We start from the raw sequence: 26274 nt of genomic DNA, 5'->3' as shown, positions 1-26274 counted from the left end.
GGGAGGAGGAGAGTGGGAGACAGGGAGGAGGAGAGAGGGAGACCGGGAGGAGGAGAGCGGGAGACCGGGAGGAGGAGAGCGGGAGACAGGGAGGAGGAGAGCGGGAGACAGGGAGGAGGAGAGAGGGAGACAGGGAGGAGGAGAGTGGGAGACCAGGAGGAGGAGAGTGGAGGCCAGACAGGGTGGTGGGGAAAAAGAAGAAGTGGGGAGGGGATACCCAAGGAGGGGCAGGGGGAAGAGAGGCCAAGAGAGGGCGGACAACACCAAAGAGACACCCACGGAAGCCTCTGCCGTTCCTTGTGCTTCCCAGACGTCCCCAGCCCCAGCACCCCACACTTCTGTGTACACAAAGTCTCCCCTGACCCCAGCAGCTCATGAGGTGGGGGGACCAACTCCCCCTCTCTCCTGAGATCTGCACAATTCCAGATGCAGATTTCACGTGGGCCTTTCAGGTGCTCTCTGCGTGCAGTGACAGACTTTTAGGAGCAGTCTCCTAGTCTCACTCCTCTGAATGATGCCTCAGAACACGGGGGCTGTCTGGATGCGAAGGCAATGGGGGGGGGGGCTCTGGCTGGAAGGCTTGGAGGGGAAGGGGAAGGGCAGAATCCACCAAAGGTGCCAAAGATTGTGGGTGAGTGTGGCCCAGCAACCCCCAGGGCTGACTGTCTAATTAGATGGTCTATAAGCCCTGACAGGAGAAAGAGTTGGAATTGAGAAGGAGTACATGGTTGTTTCCCTAGTCCTCTTGTAAGAGGGTCAACCAGCTGACCCTGAGTGGGTCATCTGGTCACCCTGCATCCTGAGTCACTTTGGGGAAGGAGTTCATGTTTCACCTAACTATTCAAGGCTCAACTCAAAACTCGTTTCTGCCAAATAACTTCTTAACTCAACTTTCTTACTTCATTTTTTAAAATGGTACATGGGGAACACAGAAAATCTTTTATTGGCACAACTTTATAGAACCCTTTCCCCTATGCATTTACTACAACTCACACCATCACAGCTCCCAACTTAATAATATCAATGATCATAAGTTGGGTTTTTTTTTTTTTTTGAGACAGAGTCCATGTCGCCCTCACTAGAGTGCTGTGGCATCACAGCTCACAGCAACTGCAAACTCTTGGGCTTAAGTGATTCTCTTGCCTTAGCCTCCCGAGTAGCTGAGACTACAGGCACCTGTCACAACACCCAGCTATTTTTTGTTGCAGTTGTCACTGCTGTTTTAGCTGGCCCAGGCCAGGTTTGAGCCCACTAGCCTCGGTGTATGTGGCTGGCACCCTACCCACTGCGCTATGGTGGGTAGCAAATTTTTTCTAAGAGCATTTTGTGCATTAGATTATCTACTTTTTCACACAGTGACACTTTCCAGGGAAGCAGGGCTTTGGGGACAGAGACTGGGCTTTGGAGTCAAACAGACCTGGACCTGGACCCTCATTTCTCACCAAGGTTAGGAATACTCAGCCTCATACAAGAATTAGTTTCCTTTTCTGAAGAGAGGATAAAACAACAGGAGACCCTAGAACGAGGCCACCATCTCCCTAGAAGCTCCTGTCCCGGGAGCTCCTTCCACACTGTGGTCCTCGCACCCAGACTCCTATGGAGCAGACTCCAAAGCCATCCAGGCAGGAGCAGGTACCCAGCATCACCAGGTCTGGAAGAGTCTCACAGCCCTCGGTCCCACAGCAGACTGCCTTCTCCCACTGTTGTAATACATAAATTAATGTAATGACGCCACCCAGGTCATCACCTCTGAACGTGGAGCTGTCCTGATCCCAATCTTGTTCTTCCCTGATCTCCTCCTCACTAGTCTCCTGTCCCTGCCTCGATGGGCTGGTGTGAGAGGGACACACCAATTCTCTAATTTTAAATGACATGAGTTACATGTATGTCTTAAAAGTTTGCCCTTTTCCCTTAGAAAAATGATTAAGTAGCTGCTTAGTCTCTGATACGCAGATAGGGCATTTTTTGTCAACTAACACATTGCCAAATTTTTTGCTTGTTTGTACAGGTTGAATATCCCTTATCTGAAATGCTCAGGATCAGAAGAGTTTCAGATTCTATTTTTGGATTTAGAATATTTGAGTTATACCAGTTGAGCATCCCAAATCTGAAAATCCAAAAATTGCTGGGAACACCATGCTGGCATGCAAAAAGATTCAGATTTTGGAGCATTTTGGACTTTTAATTTTTGGATTAGGGTATTTAATTTATGTGTGTATGTGTATTTGACTTTTAAAAGAGTATCCTTTACAGACATCTTTGTGTACATTTGTGATTATCCACATCCATAAACCCTCAGGGTGGCCTTGGTCAGCTAAAGGCCTTACCGTCCTAGTGCTATCATCTTGCGTAATTCCAGAAAGGCCCTATCATCTGACATGGCTGGTGGCAGGTGTGATCCGGTCTCTCCTGGTCTTAGACACACTCTTGACCCCATCTTTGTTGGTGCCAGTGTTGCTGGTTGCAGCAGTGGTTTGTTCTGCTTTAACTTTTGGAGGAAACTTCTGGTCCTTACTGTTAGCATGTCACTGACACCAAGGGGTTAGAGACTGAGCTCTTACATAACCAGAGAGAGGACAGCAATATAAGCCTCTTGGGCCATCTGTGTCTAAGACTGTCTAAAAACAGGGACCTCAGTTGGACTTCAGCACCTGGCCCAAGGCCTCTAATGTAGTTACAAACAAGAATCTTCAATCACCACAAATCACGATCCAGGCGAATGCTGGGCCACAGGACCTGTTGCAATGCTCATTTGCTGAGTAAATGAAAAGATATCTGTTAATTATAGTCATGGCTTCTTCAACATACAAGGAAAATAATTACAATTCGGGCAGTTCCTGAAATTAGGAGAAGGAGGCTCTGTTAGCAAAATCGTCATTGTCATCATCGACATCTCTACCAGAGCAATGCCTAATTTTTTCTTATGACTTGGATTTTCTAAACCTGAGATTTTCCCCACCCATAAACAAAGGAATGACATTTTCAGTGAATTACATCAGGGAAATGAGGTCTTCCTGCATCATGCTAACATCACTATAGGACAGAAACCTAATGCAATATGCCGCACACGAGCTCAGTCTCTGGGGAGCAGAGCTGGCTGGCATGCTGGTGCCACGTGGCTCAGAGCCCATGCTGGTATTTCCATTTCAAAAATCCTATAATCCAAAGCTGTGGCAAATCGAATAAATAGCTAAGTTGTTGCCCCTCTCTTATTCCAGGAAAATAATTTTAAAATTAAATGGTAGATAATAGATATGAGAGAGTTACGCCTCTGGGAATGTTAATCAGTTTGGAGTTTACAAAGGACTCCCTACTTCCAAACCCATTTTTCTGCCTTTATCTGAATTCCAGTATTTTTCTTATTGTGTTGTTGTTGTTACTATTGCTTTTTAGGGGGAAAATGCCATATTTTAGACTCGTAAATGTCAGAGTTAACAAGATGCTGGAAATAATTTAAGCTATGCCCCCGGCCCCTAAAAATAAACTCTGCCTCCAAGAAGTAATAAATGGCAGAGCCCAAGACTATGGAAATAATGACTTAATTTCATCTTTTCTCAAATCCCATCAGAGTCTTGTTTCTGTTTAATTGATATACAACTGCTTTTTATTCGAAGACTCTAGAAGCATGACATATACTGGGCATTTGTCCGTAGGAAGAACTTCATAGCATCCGTTTATGTTAGATAGAATCTTACAGAAACACAAGGCCAGCTTTTTTCGGAGACAATAGACAAAGTCATTTAGCTACCAGGAGACCATCAGTTGAATCTCCTTCGGGAAGGAATGTTAAGCATTTTCTAGTACCCAGTTCTACATCTGAGGCGACTGGACACGACCAAGGCTGGGATGGGCAAGGTCACCCAGTTAGAGGGGCAGGGCCGTATTTCCCAGGCCCTCACCCCAGTCTTCCCATTATCAAGCTGACTTTCCTAGATTAGTCTGCTACAGTGTCTGATGTTTTAACTTAGAACGATTTTCATTGTTATAAAATGCCATCTCAGGACCCTGGCATGCCTGTCTTTTTCAGTCTCCTTCCATGGTTTAAAGATAACTTTGCTTCTCACAGTCTACCAGGTCCTTTGATCTTAAAAGGCAAGACAAAAATACCACAAACTTGGCCCTTTATAACAAAAGACGAACTAAGTACTGAGCAGCAGAGTGACGCAGATGACACAGGCTCCGCCACCAACCACGAGGCCAAACTTGTTTCCATTCTTTCCTCCTTGCTGCCTCTGGCCACTTGTCAGACCCTTCCAGCCAGGCTGCACCGGCTCAGGACCGGCTTGTCCACGTGAAGGCTAAAATCCTTCAAACGAAGCCTTCCTGGCCCCCACCCGTCCTCCTCTGCCGTGTCCATGAGACTTCAGTTAAGCGACAGCCCTCACTGGGTCTCAGTTTGCTCAGTGATAAAATAGCAGCGTTCTCTCCAGCCCTCAAATGCGGTGGCATAAGACTTAAGGGACAGCAGTGGGAGAGATGAACTCAGGTGACCGCCTCACATACTGCATTCAAATCCCAACCCCGTTTTCTCTCTCTCTGCCCCAAACCAGCCAGTCTGCGGGGGCAGAGGCATGTTGTAGAGTGGGTGGAAGATCACTTGAGTGCAAAGAATTGCATGATCCCCACAAACAACTGGAAGGGCCGGGGAGAGATGGGCAAAAGACAAAACAAGCAGAGGTGCCCAGGAACGAAGCAGAGAATGTGTGTGGGCGGGAGGGCTGATTCATATTAGATAAAACGCGCTTAAGGCACAGGCTCAGTCCTGCTGGGACAACTGTCAGGGAGTCCCAGAGATGCTGGTGCTAAACGTCTTGCTGCTGCATTACGCTGACCGCACAGTTCTGTAACCAGGATCTGCTGCAGCCCACCCACAGGTGCGGCACAAAGCAGAGGTGTAACAATCCCTCCTGTGTGTTGTCCCGGAAGACTTGTACACCAACAATCTCTGCTCCCACAGCAGCGAGGCACACACGTACTATGAAATCGCCGTTGGAGCCAGACTCACGCAACTTCACTCCCTGGCTGTAGCCAAGTCAACCAGCTGTTGTCCAGCTCTTCCTGTTGCTTAGATCCTAACACCGCACTACTCTAGGGGGCGCACTTCCCATTTGCAGTCACATAAACCTGTATGACAATTTTCTGGTCAACGTCAGGACAGGTTTTGAAGAAAAGACAGCAGAAGGATCACGTGCACTCGTGGCACGGCCGCCCATTCCAAATCCACATAAGAGCACATTAGCAGTCTCAGCACACAGAAGAACACCGAATCTATGAGTATCTTGCCTGTGCTCATATTAACTACAATCTACCCAGCAGTGACATCGCCACAGCTCTATTCAGGATCCCTAGATCTTCCACAACTGTTATCAAGATGACAGATAGCCTTAAAAAGGTAAAATACCAATAAAATGTGAGATCCCATAAGTAACAAAAGTCCATATTCCAGTAGTGGTCACCCACAGAAATTTTATTATTCATCTAGAGAATCTCAAGAACGTAATAACCCCCCTCCCAGGCTCACTGGAAGCTTCTAAAGAGCTCCGCAAGCCTCAGAATTGAGAATAATTCGGCTAGGGGTGTCACCATTGGAAAAAAGAGGGAGATGTGGTCCAGAATCCAAAACACTGCTGGAGGCAGCCCTTGCACACCCCAGACAAATCCAGAGCATCGCAGAATGTTAATGGAGAACTGGATCACCCAGCAAGAGGAAGAAATGAGGTCCCATCTGTGCCTCAGCTAACTAAATAGGTCACACTGAATGACTCCACGTAGCCACAAAATGTTAAAGATCCTGTCTCAGTCTCAAAACCAGACTATGTTTATGATGTTCTCTGTTTAAAGTCAGGTTTACTGAGGCATAATTTACATAGAGTATAGTTTGCCCTTTTTGTGCATAATTCTATGGGCTGGAAAAACTCATACAATCAGTTAACTACCACACCATTAAGATACAAGTTTCAGCATCCTGAGAACTCATCATGCTTTACAGTCAGCCCTGCCCCAGCCCCTGAAAACCCCCGATCTAATAAAACCGGGCTGTACTGTAATACAAATTTCCACGCTGTTTGGGCTTCCCCGTAAACATTCACCAGGTTTCACTGATTCTAAGATACCCACACCTCCACACCAGATTTGAACACTCTGAAATTAGAATTTGTTTTACAACCATAGCATTTTATACTTACAATTGGCAACAATTTTTGCTTTTAGAAATACATAAAATGACAATGTGTCTTATAATTGATGGCACTTTAAAGTCAATGAAGTACAATACTAAGTCTTTTATACCATTCATTGTATACTTACTATATTTTTCTAGGTACTGGAAATACAAAAAAGGAAAAAAAAATGAACATGTCCTCAAAAAAACTATCCCCTGTGAGGAGGAAACAGATAAGCAAGTGTCACACGTGTAACAGGGGTCAGCCATTCTCTAGGACCAAGCTAAATTCCTGCTGGATTGGCTTCCCTTCTACTTTTAGGAAATATTTCCCCCAAATCATATCCTTTCACATACACAGGAAATGAATGCAGGATAAAGGCAGTGACCATCCAGCTTCACTCTGCTCATTCCAAGAATGAGTTATTGCCCCACCATCTGACCCAGTGCCCAGGAATAATCCAATTATTTTTTTCCACATGAAAATGCTGTAGTACAGAAGTCTCATTTTAGTGTTCAACAGCTGCAAAGCTTTTAAGACATTATTGAAGTGAAGTCACTGAAAATAACTGTTCAATCTGTGAAGGGTAAATGTCCCACCCAAATCCCTCACAGACATGTTTCAAGGTCCCCAAATTCTTCCCAGGACAACTCTTTTTTTTTTTTTTGAGACACAGCCTCAAGCTGTCACCCTGGGTAGAGTGCCATGACATCACAGCTCACAGCAACCTCCAACTCCTAGGCTTAAGCGAATCTCTTGCCTCAGCCTGCCAAGTAGCTGGGATTACAGGCACTGCCACAATGCCCGGCTATTTTTTTGGTTGTAGCTGTTTGGCAGCCCTGGGCTGGATTCAAACCCGCCAGCTCGGTGTATGTGGCTGGCACTTTAGCTGCCTGAGCTACAGGCGCCGAGCCCAGGACAACTTTTAATGGGCAACACAGAGAAGAAAAGTTAATGCCCTTACCTGGTTCTTGAAAGTGTTCTTCATTTGATAGAGTTCTAGACAAGATAAGTATTAATGCTTCTTTGAATTGATCAAAGTGTACCTAAAAAAAAGCAATTAGAAATAAATTGAAAAATCATTCCCACAGCCCTAAGAGTTCAAATCTATCTACAAAGTATTCCCATCCTGGCAGCCTTGGAGGGAGTCACAACCCATTCTGTGGCCCTTCTTCTTCATTTCTTTAAAGCACAGATGGAAAAATGGCTGATCATTTTTGACACCCAGTGCCCTAAAAGCTACTATCAATATCAATATCCATTCAACCTCCCAGGGGGAAATCTATATCACAAAATCCTCTTTCTAAACTCAGAAGTCTTAGCTCTTTATGTTTTTCTGAACAAGACTGGAAGAGAAAGATGTCAGGTTAGATATAATGGAAAACTTCCCCAGTAAACAATCCACTGTATCAGAGCCTCACAGAGGCTTTCATTGCTTAAGATATTCTAAAGGCGAGTAAGCCATCTTTTGGAGGACGACTTGATACAGTCTTGCCTACGACAGATATATAATATTTATCTCCCAAAGCCCCTATTATTCTACAAACAAGCAAAAATCAATAGCCAACACAAAGGATAAAAGAACCTTGAGAATCATTTTCCTGATTTCTTACAAATGTGATTATCCTGATTCAAGTGGGAAATAATATGTTTTATTTAGGTGAATAGAACAGGGATGTTTCTTTGCTTTAAAGAGTACAACAATTTTCTTTACGGCCATGTGTATTCTTCTATAACTAAGATTTATGTGCTCTCACCCTGGAACTGGAGGGAAATGTGGTATTTCTTCTCATCATAATTCTATTTGAAAATATGGCACCCATTTACCCAGAACCCCAAATGTAAATATAAATATGATTTTTGTAAATTTGTAACTTGTGCTTCTATGGGTCTCTTTTGATGTCATTACCTCACTGCCTAGAGGTTTATGTACAGGTGACAGACAAAAAAAAAACTTCCAAATTAAATCTGAAAAGCAGCAAACCTCATTAGTTACCGAAAAACTGGAGGAAAAAGAATCACATGATGTCTTTTCTGTGAAAATCCAAGGAGAGGAATCCATTGACATTTATATGTCATCAAATTATATTGGCTTGCAAGGCACCACTCTCTCCCAAAGGATATGTGATTTCACTACCATAACCACTATATTAGTTTTAATTAATTGAAATTACTTTCAATCATATTTCTTTTCAATTATATGGACTTGATTTCTAAAAATGTTTAATTATATACAAGTACGGTAGAATCTCCATAGCTAACCACCTCCCCACACTGACCATCACCTTAAATTGACCTAATTTTCACAGACCAGACATGCACCATATGTACACATCAGTCAGAGGCCTAGTGACTTATGTTGACCACCTCTGCGTGTTGACCGGTATAAGCCCTTGTGGAGTCAACTTAAAGAGGTTCTACTGTATTTAAGGCACCTGATGATTTGATATAAAATAGTCACCACAATCAAGCTAACTAACATATCCATTATCTCACATGGTTAAAATCTTTTTTAAAAAAATTTGCTGGAAAGAACATTTAGGATTTACCCTCCTAGCAAGTTTCCAGTTAGACTTTATGGATTTTAAATTTCCACACAATCCAGGGAGCCAGAGTGCAGGTCTGTCAAAGAAGGCAGGCTGGGCACTTGCCAAAGCGCTGGGGTGAACCATCCCTGGAAGGGTTACCACGTTGTAGAAATGGAGGCTGTGCTAATTAGCTCTCACAGCTGACAAGTCTCAAAAAAGCCTGGGGGAAGGGGGCCAGGCCTGCTATTGTTGCCCAGTCAGCGATGGGCTCCACTGCACAGGCAAGGTGGTCTCCCCACCAGCCAGTTTACACCATCAGACACCCAAGAGCTGCGCCACTCAGGGCCCCTCCAACAGGCGCCCACTAATTCCCACCAGGCTCTGCCCCTCACTTCCTGCTGTGAGCTAGCTACATTACCAAACCCCTCAACTTTAGTTTGCTGCTCTGTAGAGATGGGGATATACGCAGGGTGTCCATAGTTTGTGTGCAATTTAAAATAGTTTAACCTAGTAAACTGCACACAAAGTTTATGGGCACCCTGTATATATAAATACGCACATATATATATATATATATGACAACTGACATTTATTATTTGCTCAACAAATATTTACTGAGTAGCTGCTCAATAAATGTGCCAGGCAGTGTACTATGCTCTGGTGAGGGAGCAGTCAATGAAAGTGATAGAAATCCCTGCCGCCCACCACGGAGCTCAGACTCCCCCCAGATGCCACAGGGAGTCAGGCAGGCACTGTGCTAAGAGCACTGTGTGTATTTTAGGTTATTTATGATACCACCTCCCTGCACTAGGGAGATAAAACAAGAATTATGTATGGCGTCTAGAATGTCCTCAGACTTATCAGGTACCAGTAAGTGATAGTTCTATTAATACGTTGGGTAGCAGGGGTGACTGTTCCCACCACTTTTTCAGAGAAACAGGGCCATGTTTTCCAGTAAAGCAACTGGCCAGCCATGGAGTGACTGAGCTAGCCCAGTTGACAGTGGTGCTGGGGCTGCAGGGAGGTCCAGGGGCCTGCCTCATCCCCCGGGACTTGTGGTGTCAACACAGTACCACGGAAACCCATCCAGTTTGCAGCGTTTAGAGACCACAGCTCTGAGTGTCTCCTCTTAGGATAGCAATGGAGGGATGCAGATGAAACCTGAGTCTCCCTTGCTGCTGTTACAAGCTGAACAGAAAGAGGTTTTCCTTTCAAAAGGGAACTATTTGTCTTTAGAATTTCAAATCCTTTTCCCTCGACTCTGTGGGTCTCTCCTGGGTCTTCTAAAGGCATTAGCGTTGACAGAGGTGATTGGAAAGAGCCCTTTGGAATCTGGTCCTGACATAGTTAGCTGTGAAGGGCACTCAGGTGTCTATGTACCCCAACTTTATTCCCCCTAACAAGTGACAAAGACACCTATGACCATGTATTGACCTAATCAACTTCCAAGGCTTTATAAAAGGCCTAAGGACCCCTTGAACGTGGTATAACAAACTGTCCGGATGCCATAAACCTCACTTACGTGGAGGTTGTTTAACTCACAGACTCAACTCTCTGGAGCCCAGCAGACCATCAGGACATGAGTGGCGTCAAAGCTGAGGCAGGTGTCATAAAACCCACGTGCTCTTCTCTTACACAGTGACTATTTTGTAAATAAGAGTACATGTAGCTACAATTTCCCATTCCCCTGTGTCTGACAGCTTTAGGGGTGACTTTTGGTGTAGTGCGCCCCTCCTTTCCTGACAAAAAACCCCAAATCCAGACACCATTCAGCAGTTCATCAAAACCACTGCAGCAGCTTCAAGTTCCACTCTGATCAAGCTGTTCTTCTTGAAGGGGCCGGTAGACAGGGCCCTTGGATTTAAATAGCAGTAAAGGCCACATCTTCCAAAGAGCTGATTCTCTAGGAGGCAGGTGATTGCTATTTTCTATCAATTCTCATGAATATTGATGTGGTGGAAAAGCCCCTTAGGGCATAGTCAGAACCCAAATGTTGATACACCCACCCTCTACTGTGAAGAACTGACCACCAGTGTGCCCATCCGTGCTCAGCACTGGAATTCCTAAGTACCACTTTCCTCCTCCATGGAGTTTATAACTATTACGTTAAAATTTAGAATTCTTCACAAATACTCAATTCTCACCTGCTAACAAGCTTCTGAATGGTCAGTGCCTCCTCATTTGAATGATAATTGCTGTCTCTTATTTTCCCAGCATCCCTATATCATCTCATAAGCCTCAAAGGGCAGTTTGCAGCAATGGGAAAATTACATGACTGACTAAAAACACACATGACATTTACACTAAATTAACAGGAAGACTAGTCGAGTCTGACATTTTTTGTCCTGTGTCCCCACCACTTAGTAGATCTCATCACTTTCCCTCCATGTTTGATGTGAATTCTTTTTTGGAAAAGAGGTAAAGGCACCACAGAGAAAACAAATTCAGTTTCAAACCACAAAAACATGTAACAGGAAGTAGAGTACAGAACGTAACGTTGCATAAAATCAGCTCGTGGGATCCCAGAGATGGAGGGCACAGTCGCCAGCCGGGCACAGGCCGCACCTGGAGCAGACCCTCGGTAGGAGAGCTCAACCCAGCGCTCGCCCAGGGAAACAAGCCAAACAAGCTGAGACGGTCTGGATCTACCAACACAAAGGGAAATGGAGGAAAGAACATTCAAGACTTTCAGCATTAGTTGAAATGGGTTTAGAGATATGGACTCATCAGAAGGTCGATGTACAGGGAAATGATGTTTATAGCATTATGCAAAGAGAAACAACAGACTAAGAAAGGGACGTAGTTTCACAATGAAAGATATGTACGACATGTTTTCATCCAAGCAAAGGATTCAGGTTACTGTAGCTTAGTGGTCATTTACTGCGGGCAATGTAAAGGGAGACAAAGGTCACTTTTTATTTATTTATTTATTTATTTTGAGACAGTGTTTCACTTTGTCACCCTCAGTAGACTGTTGTGGCATCACAGCTCGCAGCAACCTCAAACTCTCGGGCTCAAGCGATTCTCTTGCCTCAGCCTCCCGAGTAGCTGGGACTACAGGCGCCTCACACAACGCCCGGCTATTTTAGACAGGGTCTTGCTCTTGGTTAGGTTGGTCTCCAACTCCTGAGCTCAAGCAATCCACCCACCATGGCGCCAGAGTGCTAGGATTACAGGTGCCAGAAGCAAAGGCCACTTTAAAAGGCAGGGTTTTAAAACTTAAAGCAGCCGCACGAAGTTGTACTCCAAGACTGACCCAAGGAGCCATCCCTACAGATGAAAATAGATTCAAACTACCACCACACCAGAGGGCTTCTAGTAAATCCATTCTGGACTCTGACAGACTTCCTGAGATCATTACTGGGAGCCCCTATTTATCAAAGACCTGCTCTGGGTGTACAGGGGTTCAGGAAAGCATTCAGGTAGACACAATGAGTTAACTGTCCCTGGCTCTATGATACACAATCTCCTCATAATCTCGTAAGGAGGGCATCATTTTATCCCATTATACAGATGAAGAAACTGAGGCTCATAGTATTTAAAATGACATGCCCATATAGCCAACAAGTGGCAAGAGGCAGTACTTGGATCCAGGTCTGACTTCAAAGATCGCTCTAACAGTGCAGTATTAGGTGTGGAGGTGAGGTATGTGGAGGTGGATGAGGATGAGGTTCGTTTTCGCATATTTGGAGCTTGAGGAAGCTGTGAAGACAAGCATTTCAATGGGAGTCTAGGGTCTCATTCTGCCACTGTCTCCAATGAGTTGTCCAGTTGAGCCTTTCCAGGTTCTGTTTCTCCTTCATACAGATGAACTCTGAGGTCTACAATCTGTGCTGGACACTGCAGAACTGTAAATCTCTGCGTCCATACGGGAAGCTAACTCCTAACAGTATCAGCAGAATATTGGCGAAATCTAACGCACATTCCTGCCTGTACCTTCTCTGGCAAAGGAGCTGGGTATTATGAAATGAAGTTGGCAGAGAAGGGGAGCTGTCAAGCGCTTGTTGCTACTTGCTGTGCAGTGCCCAGGGCCAGTGGCTCTCCCTGCTGCCCAGGGGGCACACTAAACACTTTGGAAGAGACTCAAGGGTTTACAGCACACAAAACCAAACCTAATTTCACAATGGGTTTGATGAGAAAGTATTAACACAGAATTCAGCAGCCTCCTAATAAGATCTTCTTATCTATAAAGGGAGAACCACAGACCCTTAGGAGTTCAAATCAACCCCAAAAGAGATTCCTGTAAAGAAATGATGGTTTACCCAGAGTCACAAATTGAGAATTCAGAAAAAAACCACGCCCACCATTTCCAGTTAAACTGTGTTGAACACTAAGATGAAGCAAATGTTTAGACATTTGAGAGATGCAGTGAGAAAGGATTCCACCCTTCCTTCCAACAGGTACAGCGGGAGCATGGTCGTGGTTATAGATAGAAGTGGTGCCCGGCATGGAGTAGACACTATTTGATGACTGAGCACAATTTTGCACACACGAAGAATAAGTCAAATAGTTCTTCACAGGAAGGACTGTGGTTTACTCTTCGAATGATTAAAACGTGTATAGGCAGCTCAACGCCTGTAATCCCAGCACTCTGAGGCTAAGGTGGAAGGATCATCTGAGCTCAGGAATTGGAGACCAGCCTGAGCAAGAGCAAGACTCATCTCTACTAAAAACAGAAAAACGGTCCAAGCATGGTGGTGCACGGAAGTAGTCCCAGCTGAGGCGGGAGGATTGCTCAAGCCCAAGAGTTTGAGGTTGCTGTGAGCTAGCATGATGCCACAGCACTCTACCCAGGGTGACAGGGTGAGACTATGTCTCAAAAATAAATAAATAAACAAACGAATAAAAATAAAATATGTATAAAAGAAATAAACCTTTTGCAGCTTTTAATGAGTTGAAAACAAATAAGCAAATCTACCATATGAGGTTAATCCTGACATTTATAAAAACCCCTAAGCACTTTAAAACGAAAGGTGGGAAGGCTGAGTACCTGTTTATACAGCTATAAAATTTTAATACTAATTAGCTGCGTGCTCTGGCATGTGCCTATGCTCCCAGCCACTTGGGAGGCTGAGACAGGCTGAGATCATTTGAGCCCAGGAGTTTGAGTTTAGCCTGGGCAACACAGTGAGACCCCATCTCTAATAAATAAATTTAAAAAGTTAATACTAAACAATGCCTTTCACAACCAAAGTCCATATTCCTATGCGACTCTTTGGGAACCAATGGAGAGACCTGTCACCAGGTGGCTTATTTTTATTGCCATAGAGCATGTCAGCATCCAAAGTCACATTAAAGAATGTGGCAATGAAATTCTTCAGGACATTAGGAAGTTTTTTGTCTCAAAGTTAGTAGCTAGCATAAGGAAATGAAAACCCATTTTGAAAACTGAATATAACTAAGGGCTTCAAAAAACCAAAGCAAATTGTCTTCTTTATGTCCCAATTTCCAATAGAAGAGAGTGAGGCAGGTGGAGACACTTCATTTGAAAGACCCAAGAAACGGGAAGTACTTACAGTTGCTATCACGGTTCCTCTTCTCACATTTTTACAGTATCTGCTCCTTGTACTATCCACCTGCCAGGTGTATTATCTGACTACACTGTAAGTTCTTCAGTGTCTGGAGGAGCCCCAGGCCTCCCCTCACTGACAAGTGCTTCCCTGGTGACCAAGATGGATGGGGCACTTTGATAACCTGGCAGGACACATCAGCAACATCCCTTTCCTTTTCAAATCAGGGACCTACATATATGCTTTAGGCATTTCAAACATTTGGTAGTAACGACCACACTCAAGTGAATGGATATGGATGCTTCAGCCTATAAAGCAAGATAGATAAATGCAAATATAACTTTAGGGGAAATGACCTACTAGTAAAATGCATAGAAAGGCAAGCCAATTTAAGTTACTTCCTTAACAGCTGTTAAAAGAAACATTAGTCAGGTCAGTCACAGTGGCTCACACCTGTAATTCCAGGACTCTGGGAGTCCAAGGCAGGTGGATTGCCTGAGCTCGTGAGTTTGAGACCAGCCTGAGCGAGAGTGAGACCCCATCTCTACTAAAAATAGAAAACAATAGCCAGCCATTGTAGTGGGTGCCTGTAGTCCCAGCTACTCAGAAGGCTGAGGGAGGAGGATTGCTGGAGCCCAAGAGTTTGAGGATGCTGTGAGCTGTGACACCACATCACTCTACCCTGGGTGACAGAGTAAGACTCTGTTTCAAAAAAAAAAAAAAAAGAAAGAAAGAAGGAACATTAGGCTTAAAACACACACAGACAAACTACTGAAGATTGATTGTAAAATTTAAAAATCAATAGATAATATTATCATAATATTCTCGGTTGAGAGGGACAGTACTTTTTATTTCATTTTTCAAGAAAATTGTTTACTGCAACCCAAATCCAAGAGAGTTAACTTGGAAGTTTTGTTTTATTGAAAAATCATACTAAGATTTAAAAGACAAAAATTAAAGGCAAAAACATCCAGGAAGCTGACAGATACTAATGCATCCAAAAACCAATACATGGAAAAGTGCAGTTTATAATAAACTATAAATAAGTTGCTTCCATACCATAAGACTGAGGGAATGGTTGGAGTGCAGAACGTACACTGTGCATGTTTGGTGAATTAATGAACAGATGAATATATTCAGATTGGTCACGCTACCCCTGTCTGTCTCCTTTTTTTATTAAACCAAGCTGCTAACCCTTGTAAGTTTTGTCTTTAAATACTTTCTAAAGAGAAAGAAAGGCACTAAAAACAAATTATAATTTTATAACTTACGATCCCTACTCAGTGTGTCATGAAAGTGATAGCACTTGGATTGCTTCAGTGAATCCTAAGGAATCTTTCCCTCATAATTTTAAAATATAGACCGTAGAGAATATCTCAACAGCATATGGCCAAGTTTGTGTGATTATCCGAGAATAATTCAGTCTCATAAAAAATGCAAATTGAACAGTTGTGCATTAATTCATGCCAACCCTGTTCTCCAGACAATCACCAGGGACCTCCCACGTGAAATCAATATACATACATGTATTTAACTTTTATCACTGGCTCACTCAGTAAATATCACGCTACAGACCATTTAGGGATTCCTCGTTCAGGCAAATAGCAAATGTGCAACGCAGGCTGGTGGTGTCAAGCCATTAACAAATCAATCGATAACTGTTCCCTGGTTGATTGTACCGAATGAGGGCGAAAACGTGCAACATCTGGAGAGGGAGAAAACCGTTAATCTGCTGCCAAGATGAGATCTGTTTAGGGCAGAGGATTCCGCATTCATGGGAACTCTAAGAAAACCTCTCAAGGAAACTTGAAATTGCATTATGTCTTCTCAGGCTTTACTAAGCATTACAACAGATTTAGCCTTTGATATTATTCCTTAGACACCAAAAGGCCCGAAATCCCCAAGGACCACACTGGGAGACGCCATTCTTTTGTTCCAGTCGCTAAGAGTGAGGCAGGACTCAGAAACATCTGAGTGCATGATGTGATGAGAAGCAAATGATTGAATCTTCAAAGCTCCCATTTTAAGATACTTTAAGCAAGACTCTTAGCATTTTACAGGGACCACATGTAGTCATGAGCAGCTAATTTCCCCCAAAGTGGCCAAGAACAGCCAGCTCCAGTTTTTGCTAAGAACTCACTTTTTTTTTCTTTAAGTGGGAGTCCTATTTAGTGCCACACTCTCGTTGCCAAGCCCCTGAGAATATCATCATTTGCACATGAATTTCAGGATGATCACTCCTCCTGTCCCAGGTCACAGAAAGCCAATACATGGTGCTAACTCTGAGGTCATTTACCCCCTTGCTAGCTAAAGGACAGTGAAAATAAAACGAACACAAGGAGGTTCCGATGCTAGAATAAAGTTAAGGTTCATGACTGCTTCCTCAATTTACACCACGTGATGAAAACCACTGTCTACAAAGCGTCAGCAAGAAAGCAGTGGAACTCAAAAGCATTGTCCATCTCTCAACCGTTCCAAAAACCAGCAGCGAGAGACTCAGGACAAAGCCACATAAATGATGCTCTGAATTATGAGAACTGAGGACAATCTCATGTCATGATGGGTCTGGTGGCCTTCCCACTATATAGAAGCAAGAAAAAGATCCCTCCCCTCGCTTCCTCTGTGACTTGATCTATGGAAAGAAAACAACCATTTGTTGTCAAACAGACACTAACATGGGCACGCACGGACCCCTGCGGAGAGTGAGGCTGCTGGGTTTTAATGAACTGCACTATATTCACTTACCCCCATCTTGCTCCCTGGGTGGAAGGTTTAACTCTCCACCCAGAAACAATACACACAAGCAGCAGCTTTACTGGGAGTAAAAGTCAAAACAGAAATCTGTTCCTCCTGTGAACGGCAGGCTTCCTGCTGCCGACTCCTCGTCAGTGGAAACCTCACCCTCTCTTCCCGTCCCAGTGATGAATGGAGAGAATAAAATAACCCACGGAGGACAAAAGTTGGAAAACACCCTCTCCTCACTGCTTTTTCTCTCTCTATATAAGATGCTCAGTGACACCTTAATTCCAGAGGCGGAATTAAAGCAGGCCCTGTCACCTGAGCAAACTGCACTGTGATGTCACACCCGCTACACCCTTCTTTTTAGCCATGGTGCCAGAAGCCAGCCATACCCCGCCTGGTCTGCCCCACCCCCAGCACCCTGACGGAGACTGCACCCCACTCCCCACAGGCCACATTCTCCCCAGACCTTACCCTGCCCAAGAGGTTGTCCTGAAGTAGCGTCTGTCGCAGCACCGGGGCCACCTCCTCCAAGCTCAACATGTGGCAAAGGTCAGTGAGTTCCTCCTGCCCCAGAGACCCGGTGCCCGTCGTGTCAAAACTGTCAAACAGCTCCTTGAGTCGGGCCACATACTGGTCCTGCTCCACCTCATCCATCCCATAGCCCACGGCGCTCACCTGTGCAGGGCAGAGACAAGGACAGTTTGTGGCGGCCCCCTGAAGCCTGGTCACCTCAGGCATGCTCACCTCCCTAGCTCCCAACCCCCCCAAGGGTCTCCATTTAACACTCTCTTTCTGGCCTCTCCTGGGCTCACACCAGGGATGCACCCACAAGTCCATCACCCTGGGGGTAATGTTACCAGAAGGAAGGGGTCGTTAAGGCAGAAAGACGCCCTCCTCTCCTGCCCGGTCCCCAGAGAGATGGCCAGACTGTCAAGCTCAAGGCTGATAGCTGTTCTCCAGTGGAGCTTCTGGCCCAGAACTTAAAGAAGGTGAAAAGCCACTTCCGACAGCAAGGCTGTTCAGATGGGCACAGGTGGGCAGGCTCCAGACCACCTGCCCAGATGTTGCCATGTGCCAGGAGGCCGGGCTGATGAGTTCTGCTTTGTTCAGCCTGGCGTAGTAAAGCAGCTGCGAAACCACCTCCTTGTTTACAAGAGACTAAATACCTCTTACACGAGTTCCTCAAAAAGCAGCTCAATTAGCTTCCTTGGTGCAATTACGTGAGGTGTGACAGAGAGTATTCCCGGGAGCTCACCTTAGTCCCAGGGAGTTTAGGTAAGGCTCAGTTGCCTAGAGAAAACGGGAAAACACAATCCCAACCTTTCAGACGGGAGGTCTGAAGGAGCCACAGACTGGCTCATGTGCACTGACGGGGCCCCAGGGAGCCTCCCCTGTCTGCAGCGTCTTACTGGTTATGCCTGGCTAGCCTGTCTGCCACCTCTCTGACCCTTCCATTTGGCCACATTCCTGAGGCTCACCCCCAACTCGGATCATCAATAGCTCACAGGGTCATTTTTGCTAAAAGTAGAAATCATAAAACTCCAGATGCCTTGTACTTTAAGGACGAAATCTAGGCTTTTCTCCTTGCACAATAATTCCCTGTGTGGGACCTGTTGACAGCCTGAAGCTCCCTGCATCTGCAGGTGCTCTCACAGTGAGGCAATGGTGGCCAGGGAATGTATGGAGACCATGCCCTGGAGACCATGACCTCAGCCCTCGGCAGCAGAGCTCTCCCCTGGGCTATGAAAGGCAATGCCTTTCACTAACTCAGCACCTTGAAGAATCCAAGGCAGGTTGACCGAAACTCTCTCACCTAGAGGTGGTGTTCCCCAGACAGATGTGATAACATGGGAGACATGGAACGAAGATGTTGAATGTGGCCAGAACTGAAAATGAAACAGCTTTCTGTAAGAGATCAGCGCTGCTGCGGAGTGTGGCCACCTCCTTTCTACAGACAGATGTTCAGCATTTGACAAGGCAGAACAGGGCCACGATCTTCCCAAGGGTTTCAGTTGGAACTACGTGACCTCAGAAGATGAACGTGAACAGCTCTGCCACATGGCTCGGTTTTTACTGGGGACACTCTGTAAAGCTGAGTGGCACAGTTTTGGTCTGGTCTCCCGGTCTCCTAATTATCAGTTTTTCTGTTACTAAGGTGCTGCTTGCTGGCTCTGGCTGTCTTCCCAGGGTTGGTCTGTTGGGTTAACTAATCACTATGTAAATGTTTTCAAAATAAGTTGAGAGTGCTATATAAACATCAAACCATACACAAAGAAACACCAAGGTGTTAGCAACACCACAGGAGTTAAGAACTTAGACAAGGCCATGGATTGGCCAATGAGCTTCACTTAAGAGTCCACCAGTTAATTAAGACCTACTGAGAGTCCCCAAGATGCGCTGGGGCGTTCAGCCTTGCCACACCTCTCAGTCTCACTCTGAGGCTATAGTCTGATCAGCTTCAAAAACACCAGATGACTCTGCTTTTGCTTGGTTTTGTATGTCTATTTAGAAACTCGAAGGAAAATAAAGACTTCCCTTTTTCAAAATTAGTTTCAATGAAAAGAAATTTGTCCGTCTAAACCAACAAAGCACAGCAATAAAACTCACAATGTACTGAGAATTCCTGATCTTATCTGTTTTGAATCTGATAAATTATCATGCCCTACTCTTTGGGAGGTCACTGTATTTGCACAAATAAAACCGCTGTCATTTTATAGATTTCCTTTCCACAACTCTCTTGATCTTCCTCCTTCTACAGACACCATGCTTAGTAAAACATTCTTTTGACTCAAGATGGAGGGGGAAGCCGCACCCTCAGACTGAAACATCCAGGACATCTTATACACAGTGACAGTCGTCAGGTCTCATCTGGCACAGACTGTATTTTTACTGGTTAATATTATTCTCCAAATGTTCCCCAGTAATTTCATGTGCAGGAATCGTTTTTTCTCTCTACTTGGCAGAAATCCCTTTAAGGGTCAGATCCACCACACCTTCTGTTTCTTTTATATCTTCCCCCAAATGCACAGAACAGCCGGTCTGGCTTCACATTGGGACTCAGTAAATATCAAGGACTTAGTATGTGGGTATTTTTAAGAGGAAAGTTACCCCAAATGAGGTACAACAGGGCCCATGAAATGGTGAAGTGCCTGTTTCTTCCACATACACACTTCTCCTTCGCCCATTCCACCCCTTTTCAGAGGCATCTTCAGGATCAGACACAACCAAGCAGAAACAAACACTGGCAGACCGTGCTGCGCAGAGCTGTCTGGAGCTCACTTCAGCCGGCTGGGAACTAAGCCAACCGACTCGCAAACTTCAGCTGCACTTTGTTATAGATGAGACTTTTGAGGAGAATCTGGACTAAAACATTTTCTCAGGGCCCTTGATTGTAGAATAAGAGAGACAGTGTCCATCCGGGACGGTGGTTCTGAGGCTTACATGTGACAAGCAAGTGAGATTAGCTAATCCCAGAGAAAATTAATACAAGGGGGGAATTGAGAAAACCAACAAGAGAATGCACCTGTGGGTGAATTTACAAAGGACCAGTGAACTGAAGAGGGGGTCTCTTAAACCAATCAGCCATAGATGGACCTTCAAAGAGGACTCTGCAGAAGGGAGCGGGAGAAGGGAAGCGGGGGTGCTGTGTCTACGAACACCATTATGTTACTGAACGATCATGGGACGCCAGAGCTTCTTTGACCTTTAGAGGCAGACAACTGATAAAGTTAATGTCAAATAAAAGCAAAAAGGATGAAATGCAGTTGGGAATTCAGAAGAAACGCTGTTTTTTTTTTTTCAACTTCTGAACATTTAACTAAGAGTCTGGCTTATATCAAGTACTTTGGCATCTCACTCAGTCCTCACAATTATCTTAAGTAGATATGGTTGTTTTCCCATTTGAGACATAGAAATTGGGGTGTGGAAAAATTAAGCATTTTTAATGGGGGGGGGGTGAAGCCAAGATTTGAACTCTAGTGTGACTCTAAGTTATACCGTCTGACTATCCCACACCAGCACACAACACACACAAATGGGCCCACTGAGATGACACCATGGACAAACTACTGGTCTCTACCTCTATTGTCAGCTAGCTGAACAGTTCCGAGCAAGGAACATTCCTCAGCCATAAACTTTTCCAGTTGGAATTGAGAGAGGCGGGATTGTTTCCTCCTGTCTCCCTTGATTGTGCAATGACAGCCTACAAGGCACTGGGGATACTCAGATAGAAGAAGACTTCTCTTTCCTTCTAAATCACCTTTGGGACTTAGGGGATGGAAGAAATAACTTTTTATATAAAAATCATCACGAAGAGTTCCATATCTTCAATAACAGGTGTTGGACCAGGAATTGATAACTGTTAAATTACTTCCCTCAAATAAACACGTAAGTATTAAAGTACCTAATCTATGCAATCCGATGCTTTCCAGAGTCAACTCCTAACTGGCACCCCCATGGGAGGAATCTTACTCAGAGATTAAGAAAGTTGAGTTTGAGTGATAAACCCTCTTTCAAACTACAACGGACAATTCCAGTTTTATTAAGGCTGCCGTAAGCCAGGTCTCTCCTCACCATCTACCTTTTCAATCAAACTCTAAGAAGTCTTTATGACTCCTTTGGAATAAAAAGGCCAATGTGGGGGATATTCTGGAGTTGTAACTGGGGATGATTAAATAAGAGGCAGATGTACAGAGCCATTAATCTAAACATTTACCACCCAATAACAACCCCTAATGAGAATGATTCAGAGCATTTTCCTTCCAAATAACTCAGAACAAGGCTGCCAAAATGCTGCAGATGCTGATAGGATGTCCATTACCCCAGCTGATGAAATCACAGTGCCAAGTGGAACTGCAGAAGAAACAGTGGGGGTGTGGCTGGAACAAAGAGATTGTGGCTTGGCGGTCACAGCTCAGTGGTTAGAGCGCTGGCCCCATGCACTGGGGCTGGTAAGTTCGAACCCGACCTGGGCCATATAAACAACATTAACAACAACAACAATAACAACAAATAGCTAGGTGCTGTGGCAGGTGCCTGTAGTCCCAGCTACTTGGGAGGCTGAGGCTTAAGCCCAAGAGTTTGAGGTTGCTGTGAGCTGTGACACCACAGCACTCTACTGAGGGTGACATAATGAGACTCTGTCTCAAAAAAAAAGAAGAAGAAGAGGACGTGTGAATTGATGTACTTTACAGTGTCCAACCCCTGATGGAAGGGAACTTGCAGGAATGGCAGCCTCGCCAAAGGGGACGTCTGTTCCGGGTTGGAGGGAGTGAAAAGGGGACAAAGTCTGGCAAGTGAAAACTAAATAACAAACAAGCACAATGCCAGAGCCCCTAGTCCAGGCTTTTTATTGCCCTTCCAGATGGTCTAGCAGCTAAACAGATCCACAGAATGTCTGGACGGCCCTGTCACCTCTGCCGTCTTCCTCGAGAGGGCATCGTAATAGACACTTTCGGACTAGTGTTCAGACATAACTGTTGGGGTTCACAGACCAGGCAGTGACCATCAGGTGAAACATTTTGTTACTTTAGAGCTGAGCCAAAGGGATGAAGACCATCAAACCCTGCTTTGGCAAAACTTTCCATTCATGCCTTTAGCTCTCACTGTTTGGCAACTCGGAGCCAAATAACATCAATGATCACATTAAAGTGTTTCTTTCCTTTTTTTCTTGAAAATGCTTTAATCTGTTGCAAAGATTTCCAAGCTTACCATTTTGGACTAATTCTAGTATAAAAAGAAAGAGCTATAAGAATAAATTCAATTTAAGCAAAAACTCAACAGAAAAAAGAGTAGCTGCCATTTGGGAGTTTATGTAGGAGAAGACTTCCGCCAAAAACCATCACTGCTCAGCAGCAAATTGGTTACCATCAGACAGCCTCCTCTCTGCTCACACAGCACCTGGCTTCTAGCTGGGTCCTGAACGCACAACAGTATCACTGTAAATAAAACTGTGGATTAAAAATATAATACAAAAGCTTAAATGCCACTGCCCAGGAAGAAAGTCATATTAAATAAATTTGAAAGAAACTAACCACCTTTGCTGACTATGCTATAAAATTTAATGTAACTAAGGAAATCTTGCCAATATTTATTCTAGAGTGTAAACAGGCTTTCGTATTTTACCATCCTGAGGGATATAGCAAACCCATGCTTTTGTTAAACCTAATACCAGGTGGATTACCTACTCAAGTAGTTAACGCAGGGTAGCTGGAGAGTGAAGAAAACCCAGCACAATGCACATTCAATAGCATATAATCAACTACTAAGTAAAATTACAGACACAGAAAACAGAGCTGCAGGCTGGTTTTTTTTTTTTTTAAAGAGAAAGCTTATTACAACTTTCACTTCTTGAACCATACTTAAATTAATTTAGGATATCTGAAGATATGAATATAGTTCCCTAGGGTATAAGAGCTTGTCTTCTTGCATCTGTAAATGATATTTTTTCAATTTTGCTTTTTTAGGTGAGCATTAGGGTATTGATGCTTTGTAATTTTTCCACCCAAAACTTGAATGAAATGGCTAATTGTTAATCTAAACGGCAGGAAAGAAGTGTCCCAATCCCATAATCTTTTCAAGATTGTGTTTTATTTGTAAATAGGATAAAAATATCTTTTTCTTGCAAGCTTCACTAAATCTCTGCATAAGCCCCTCCCCAACAGATGTGATTTCAATTGCCAGAATTCAAACCACCTTATTTATTGGCTTACAAATGAATTGGCATCTATAAAACCAAACCCCTTGAAAGGGCTGCTGTCTGAATCCCTCTAAAACGCTCTGGCTAAATTTGCCAACTGTTCATCAATATGAGACTGACAAAATGTATTTCCTTATCGACATAAAAGATTGGGGAAATGTTAGTTTAAAAAATCATTTGCAGTGACATTTAAAACAATTTATTTGAACATTTGACTCAAGATAAGAACACGGCCTATATTAGGATTGGCTGTTCAGAATTCATTGCAGCCTTATTCTCCCTCTCTGTGACAGTTCACAGCTTTTGATATTAAGGGCCATTGCAGATCTACAATGAAAAAGGAATAAGAAAAAAGAAACCCCAGCTTTCTGAGCAAGTACCTATTTAAAATGACTGATCCTTGACATTTTAATGCAGACACTGTGTCTGATGGCTCCCTCTCCATCGCCTCCCTAAACCTTTTCCCTGTGTTGGCAGTATCTCTGTTGATGTCCAACCCGTAAGGAACATTCCTAAGTCCCACCCTTTATCTACACTGCAGTTCACAGTGCTTCCCTCTAAAGACTCACCAGAGAAAAAGTGCAAATAAATCTGCAAACAAACTCCCCAGTCGTCCCCATCACCTCCCAGGGGACCCTGTCAACAGCCAAGAGACCGCAGCACACAAACCTTTTTTTTCTTTTTCCAGCCAGCCTGTCCTGTTACAGATACACACACTCTGGGAACGCGCACAGTTCCCTTTAACTCCAGACCAAGAGCTACCAACATTCCAGGTCACCCATCTATCAAGATAAAATTAAGCTGACAGAAAAGATACATTTCCTTGCAGACCGTCAAGCCTCGGGACGCTGCCAACTGACAGAAATTTGTGTCATGGCATCTAGGAAAATTCAGTCAGGAAACCAGGCATGGTCCCAGGAGCTCTGCTCCCGGGCGGCGATGGACTTTAGGATTCTGGTCTTCCAAAGCCCTAGTTGTCACAAAAGACAACCAGGAAATCTATTTAGATTTAATACATTCAAGACTTGAGTTGTATGTCAAGCTCATCCCAGGAATTCCTCAACATCGAGGAGAAGCTCTGTCCTCACATCCAAGGTGTCTGGAAACACGATCCGGCAGGACAGTCTTTCCAGCTCCGGTTTTATTTGGACCCTAACCCCAGGCTGTCAGAGCTGTCAGTCTCCATCTCTTGTAATTTCACAGCAGGAGCTTTAGCCAGCGCCTGTTTCCACGCGCGCGTCCTTGTCTGGGGCCAGTTTGGCAGCCGCAGAAGCCCAGGCCCCGGGCCCTCCACACTTCCACCCCGCGGGGCCCCGGGCTCTCCACACTTCCACCCCGCGGGGCCCCGGGCCCTCCACACTTCCACCCCGCAGGGCTGGCGGTCGGGGCCCTCAGGCAATGCCCGATGTCACCGCGCTCCTCCCCTGTCTCAGCAGCTGCACGGGGGAGGTCTGTCCACCTGCGCTGACCCCCGCACACTCAGGGCTTCAAACAGCCCCTCAGGCAGCCCAGGCTCCACCTCGGGGTTCCCCGCGCAGCTTTCTCTTCCGTTCTCAATCACAAGACACAAGCCAACGGAACAGCCACCTTTTCTGCTCCCTCCGGAGCTCAAGTTCGCTCCCGGACCAACCCACGGTAGCATCTTTCCGCTCCGGGCGGAGCAGCGGCGGAGGCGGGCGCGCGGCCCAGGTCCCGGGCAACCTGCGCTGCGTCCCAGACCTCCTGCCCGTCGCCACCCTCGGAAACCCCAGACCCCCGCAGTGTCAGCGGGCGCCCCGCCGCCTCGCCTACCTCCTGTCGGCCTCTCGGGGCGCCCGCGCAGCCGGCCGCCCGCCTCCGGAGCTCTGCGAACAGGGAGGACGCTTTGTTAGGGCTGCAGAAGCGCGACAATACTTCGCCGCCCGCGCCGCGGTTCCGGGCGGGCGTCCTTCAAAAGGACGCGGCTGGGGACCCGCGCGGGAGTCATTTCCATATGTAAGGACAGCTCCTACCAAGCGCGGCTCCCGGGGGCCGCCGCAGCCGCGCATCCTCCCGCCCCCGCCCGCGCCCGGACCCGCCCCCTCTCCGCCCCATCCCCCGGGAACCACCCGGCCCGGACCCGACAATACTTCGCCGCCCGCGCCGCGGTTCTGGGCGGGCGTCCTTCAAAAGGACGCGGCTGGGGACCCGCGCGGGCGTCATTTCCATATGTAAGGACAGCTCCTACCAAGCGCGGCTCCCGGGGGCCGCGGCAGCCGCGCATCCTCCCGCCCCCGCCCGCGCCCGGACCCGCCCCCTCTCCGCCCCATCCCCCGGGAACCACCCGGCCCGGACCCGCCTCGGGGACGCCGCTTCCTCCTAGCCCGCGGGGACTGCGTCCGCCCAGGCCCCCGGCCGGAAGGGGAAGCCCCGGCGTGTCCCCGGCCCCGTCGGTCCCGGGCGCGCAGGGCCTCGCCGACGGTGCGCGGGCGGCGCGGATCGAGGGCCCGGGGTTGGGCTCGCTTACCGCGTCCCGGGGCTCAGGGGCCCCGCGCCGTCACGGGGACCATGGCCGCTGGCGCACTCCGGGTCCGCGGCGGCGGCGGCGGGACGGCCGCGCCCAGCGCGCTCGGCTCCCGGCTTGACCGCGGCCACCCGGAGCTTTGGACGCCGGGGAG

The 26274-nt window shown here is 46.0% G+C and overlaps 1 protein-coding gene across 1 annotated transcript in view; it reads right to left on the bottom strand.

Moving 5' to 3' along the window:
• The window catches only part of NIN (ninein), a 96456-nt gene extending 70935 nt beyond the window's left edge, over positions 1-25521 (bottom strand). Inside the window, exons 1-3 of the mRNA XM_023514491.1 lie at positions 25430-25521; positions 17413-17616; positions 7064-7207 (exon numbers count right to left, since the gene is read on the bottom strand). Of these exons, the coding sequence (XP_023370259.1) occupies positions 7064-7207; positions 17413-17595 (327 nt within the window). The 5' untranslated portion in view covers positions 17596-17616; positions 25430-25521. The remainder of the gene's footprint in view (positions 1-7063; positions 7208-17412; positions 17617-25429) is intronic.
• Positions 25522-26274: the final 753 nt, after the last annotated feature.

Source organism: Otolemur garnettii, unplaced genomic scaffold (genome assembly GCF_000181295.1).
Source record: "Otolemur garnettii isolate 467f Iridium unplaced genomic scaffold, OtoGar3 scaffold00054, whole genome shotgun sequence".
Lineage (NCBI taxonomy): Eukaryota > Metazoa > Chordata > Mammalia > Primates > Galagidae > Otolemur > Otolemur garnettii.
The sequence above is the reverse complement of the archived record's forward strand: the minus strand, read 5'-3'. Positions and strand labels throughout refer to the sequence as shown.